The sequence below is a fragment of the Capra hircus genome, chromosome 4 (assembly GCF_001704415.2).
Source record: "Capra hircus breed San Clemente chromosome 4, ASM170441v1, whole genome shotgun sequence".
In the NCBI taxonomy this organism is placed as follows: Eukaryota; Metazoa; Chordata; class Mammalia; order Artiodactyla; family Bovidae; genus Capra; species Capra hircus.
In genome coordinates, this window is record NC_030811.1 from 7,627,913 (window position 1) to 7,632,780 (window position 4,868).

The following is a 4,868-nucleotide window of genomic DNA, read 5'->3' on the forward strand; positions in this document are numbered from 1 at the left end:
ACTTGAAGCACTTACATCTGTGTAAAGAAAACTGACAGCCTGAAAATGAGACTGAGAGCAGAATTAAGAACTATTGAGAAAGAGAGGAGAGATCAGGTAGCAAGTTTATGAAGAAAGGGAAAGTGTTGTTTACAGGAGGACAATGTTTCCAGTTTATTCTGCATGTCCCTGTAATAACATAGTTCTGTCTCTTTATTCTCAGGAATCCAAACCACAATGGCTGCCCAGTACCTCAGCAAACCCAGGACCAGACACAGTGAGAGGCTGCTTGGGGAGGGCAGCCAGGCTTGGGGGGAGGCCTGGGACTCTCCTGCCCTGTCATCCAGCCAACCTGTACAAGAGCAAAACATCTTCAACCACATTTCTCAGTTTCCCTTCATTTGCTCTGCTCTCTCATTCTCTCCAGCCTCTCTGCATCCTCCTTGTGATACAGCTTAACAGCGAGCAGGAGGAGAGTTCCAGTACCCTGACTGCTCCCGGGCTTGATGAGGTTTCTTCTTTGCTACTTCCTAACATGTGGGCCAGAGAAGGCAATGGCAACCCACTCCAGTACTCTTGCCTGGAAAATCCCATGGACGGAGGAGCCTGGTAGGCTGCAGCCCATGGGGTCGCGAAGAGTCAGACACGACTAAGCAACTTCACGTTCACTTCTCACGTTCATGCATTGGAGAAGGAAATGGCAATCCACTCCAGTGTTCTTGCCTGGAGAATCTCAGGGATGGTGAAGCCTGGTAGGCTGCCATCTATGGGGTCGCACAGAGTCAGACACAACTGAAGCAACTTAGCAGCAGCAGCAGCAACAACATGTGGGCACACCGGATCAGGGGTTGTGGCCTCCCAGGTAGTTTCTCTGCCTGTCTTTTCAGCCCGAAAGGACTGGAAAGGAGGAACATGGGGGTGATCAATGCCTCATTCAGGCCCCTAATTTCCCTGCTCCCAGTGCCCTCACTCTAAGCAATACACTCAACAGATTGATCACTCCGTTTCCCATATAACCCTCCCTCGACCCCTTTATCCTAGGAATAGATTCTATCATTTGAGCTTTTGCTGGTTTAGCAAAACACCCCACAATTTAGGAACCTAAAACAGCAACCATTTAGGTGGCTCTTAATTTTGAGGGTCACTCACTTGGGCCGTGCCTGGGTCTGGACCAACCTGGCTAATCTCAGCCAGACTGACTCATGTGTGGGTGCTCGGCTGGTGGTTCAGGATGCAACACAATAATCTTGGGTGGCCTCACAGACATGCCTGATGGTCAGCAAGCTCTGGGTCCACCAGGCAGACAGGGTAACAGGGCCTTGTGTCCCTCAAGTAGGCTAGTCCAGGGCAGGTGTAGGGTTCCAAAAATCCGAGAAGGCAAAGAACAATGTGTCAGTCCTTTTGGATTCTCTGTTTAACCAAGTTTTCATGACCCTATGATCCAAAGCAAGTCACATGGCCCAGTCAGACGGAAGGGTTGGAGAAACAGACCCAGCATCTTGATGAGAGGAGCTGAGAATCCACCTTCCCAAGAGGCAAGAGTGCAGAGATGGACTCCTTCATGTCTATGGCTGCCATCTTCAGAGGTTGCCATCCATTCGTTATCAGCATTGGCCAATAGTTGCTGTGTTGGCACTGGCCTTGGTGCCTTTTTACTGCTGGGCCATGAATTTCCTACAGCCTGTCTCTAAGGCCAACCAATGCCCTGGGATCTCCTTAGGTTGGAGCTTCTATTGTGAGGCCAACTATTAAGAATACTCTGAATTCTTATGTATATTTTTTCTTAGATAAATCTTAGCCATCCCATATCCAGTATTTGTAGCACTGGGAAATTTATTTCTTTTATCCTGGGATTCTAGTTCTCAAATGAGGAAAACTCTGCCTCAGGGATTCAGGTATCAGCAAACACTTCACCAGAAAGTGTGTGGTAGATGGAGGATAACTACAGATTTTATGGACATCATAGGAGGGGTTTCTGCAAGTTCATGGTTCTGTTTGATTGATATTTTTTAAAGATTAGCCCACCTCACAGAATAGACTGAAAGGGACAAAGAAGAAGTGGAGACACCTGTTAGGAGACTGCTGAGGCAGGGGTGGTGATGGAATCTGGACTGGAATGATGATCTTCAAAACAGAGACAGGTGAACAGATTTGGAGCCAAGAGAATATGCTGATGGGTTGGATCTGGAAAGTGGGGAAAGAGAGGAGTCAAGGGCGACTCCTAGCTTTCTAGTCTGAGGACCTGGGTGAATGGTGATGGCTCTGAAAATAACCTGGAGTTGGTAACAGTGTCTATGATGTTGTACGTGGGATAATGTAGGCATTGTCTCAAAGCAGAAATGGGTAGATATAACATAGGATTCCTGATGCAGGAATCAGACCCTTAAGCTCAAGGGTCACCCAGTAAGGTCTGCCTTCTCAGAAAACAGGCTTACACTTGTGATTGTCAATTGCCTTCCCTCTGGTCCTGGGTCTATGCCTGACAAATCCAGAGGACTTTGACTTTATAGACACATTGCAGAGATATGCAGAGACTTGCAGAATACCAGCACAGAAAGAGCTGGTAGATGATTTGGTGTTTAAATTCAGGTTTCAATTGCTGTGCTCTACTGCTCTGATATTAACTTTCAACTTTCCTAGGAAGTCGAATATGCACAGTCAATTTTGTGATACCTCCTATCTTATGAAGAACAGCTTCTGGTAGCAACTCAGAGTCCTCTTCTTAATCACATTGTTTCCTCCTCTATGAGCTGTTTGCTTCCACAAGGTCAGAGTAAGAAGCTGAAAGGGATCCTGAAAAATATCTGTTGTTATTGTTGTTCAGTTGCTAAGTCATGCCCATGGAGTGCAGCTTGCCAGGTTCCTCTGTCCTCCACTCTCTCCTGGAGTTTATGCAAATTCATGCCCATTGAAGAATTGATGCTTTTGACCTGTGGTGTTGGAGAAGACTCTTGAGAGTCCCTTGGACTGCAAGGAGATCCAACCAGTCCATTCTGAAGGAGATCAGCCCTGGGATTTCTTTGGAAGAAATGATGCTAAAGCTGAAACTCCAGTACTTTGGCCAACTCATGTGAAGAGTTGACTCATTGGAAAAGACTCTGATGCTGGGAGGGATTGGGGGCAGGAGGAGAAGGGGACGACAGAGGATGAGATGGCTGGATGGCATCACTGACTCAATGGATGTGAGTCTGAATGAACTCCGGGAGTTGGTGATGGACAGGGAGGCCTGACGTGCTGCGATTCATGGGGTCACAAAGAGTCGGACACGACTGAGCAACTGAACTGAACTGAACTGATGTGTGATGCTGTCTAGCCATTTTATCCTCTGCCACCCCCTTCTTTTGCCTTCAACCTTTCCCAGCATCAGAATCTTTTCCAGTGAGTCTGCTCTTTGCATCAAGGTGGCCAAAGTATTGGAGCTTCAGCCTCAGCATCAGTCCTTCCAATGAACATTCAGGGTTGAATACTTATTCAGTGGGTGGGAGCATTGCAGGGAAGACAGCTGAAGTTCATTCTAACACTGGGTCTTCTATTTCCTGATGTTCCAGGGCTTGCAAACCCCAGAGATTCCCAGCTGAGACTTGTCTTAGTGGGTAAGACTGGGGCAGGAAAAAGCGCAACAGCAAACAGCTTCCTCAAAGAGAAAGTGTTTCTGTCTAGCTTTTCAGCTGTATCCATCACCAAGCACTGTAACAAAGGAAGCAGCACTTGGAAGGGGAGAGAAGTTTTCATCGTGGACTCACCTGGCCTCTTTGACATGAAGGTCTCAGATCCTGAGACTCGCAAGGAGATTACCCGCTGCATGGTGCCGACCTCCCCGGGGCTTCACGCTCTGCTCCTGGTCATCCCACTCGTCCGCTACATGCCTGAAGACCAGAAAGCCACAGAGAAGATCCTGACAATGTTTGGAGAGAGAGCTAAGGAACACATGATTGCCTTATTCAAAGATGACTTAGCCGGCATGGATTTCCATGATTACTTAAAGCATGCTGCTACAACCATCCAAGAGCTGATTCGCGAGTTCAGAGATCGCTACTGTGTTGTCAACAACAAGGCCACAGGAGCTGAGCAGGAAAACCAGAGGGAGCAGCTGCTGGCCCTGGCCCAGGATGTGGTGAACAAGTGCAAGGGGAGATACTACACGAATAGCCAGTATCAGAAGACCAAGGAGGAGATTCAGGAACAAACCCAAGCGTTACAAGAAAATTACAGAGAAGAGCTCGAAAGAGCAAAAGCTCAGATAAAACAGGAGTTCAAAGAGGAAATCAGAAAGCTGAAGGATGAACTAGAACAGCAAAAGCGGAAGGCGGAAATGGAAAGGCGATTGGCAGAAATGGAGGCTCACCGGGTTTCAAGGCAGCAAACAGCCAGGGATGATGTTTTGAGTCAGAATAAGATACTTGAAATCATCTTCATCTTGTTAGAGGCTGCTTCCTTTGTCTTCTCTCTGTTTAAGGATTAAACGTCATGAGAATCTGTCTATATTCCCTGCATATTTTGGGGTGGTCCTGCCCCATGTAACTCAGAGCGTTCTCCTTTTTCTCTGAGACTGTCAGGGCTAAAGAGAGTAAGTTCACTATTGATAATTGGTATATGGTTGATTGACTTAACAGGGAAGGGATAAATTCTCAACTTGTGAAACTCCAAAGCAGAAAGTATTAGGGAGCAGAACGATGCTCCCTAATTTGTGAATTCTTTCTCAGAGACACCAAGACAGGGAATGCAGGAGACCAAAGAAGATGACCCTGAGCTTTCTCTCTTTATCCCTAGAAAAGATTTCCCCTCTAGATTCTTTCTAGATTGGTGGGTGATCTTCCCCTACAGTTTTTTCTCACTTATTTTGTCTTTAGATGGCACTGATCATCTTACCCTTATAGTTTATTAGAAAG

The 4,868-nt window shown here is 46.8% G+C and overlaps 1 protein-coding gene across 1 annotated transcript; it reads left to right on the forward strand.

The window, feature by feature from the left end:
• Positions 217–4,441, forward strand: LOC102186105 (GTPase IMAP family member 4-like). The gene is made up of 2 exons (XM_018046750.1): positions 217–256; positions 3,528–4,441. The coding sequence occupies exons 1-2, from the start codon at positions 217–219 to the stop codon at positions 4,439–4,441; spliced, it is 954 nt and encodes a 317-aa protein (XP_017902239.1).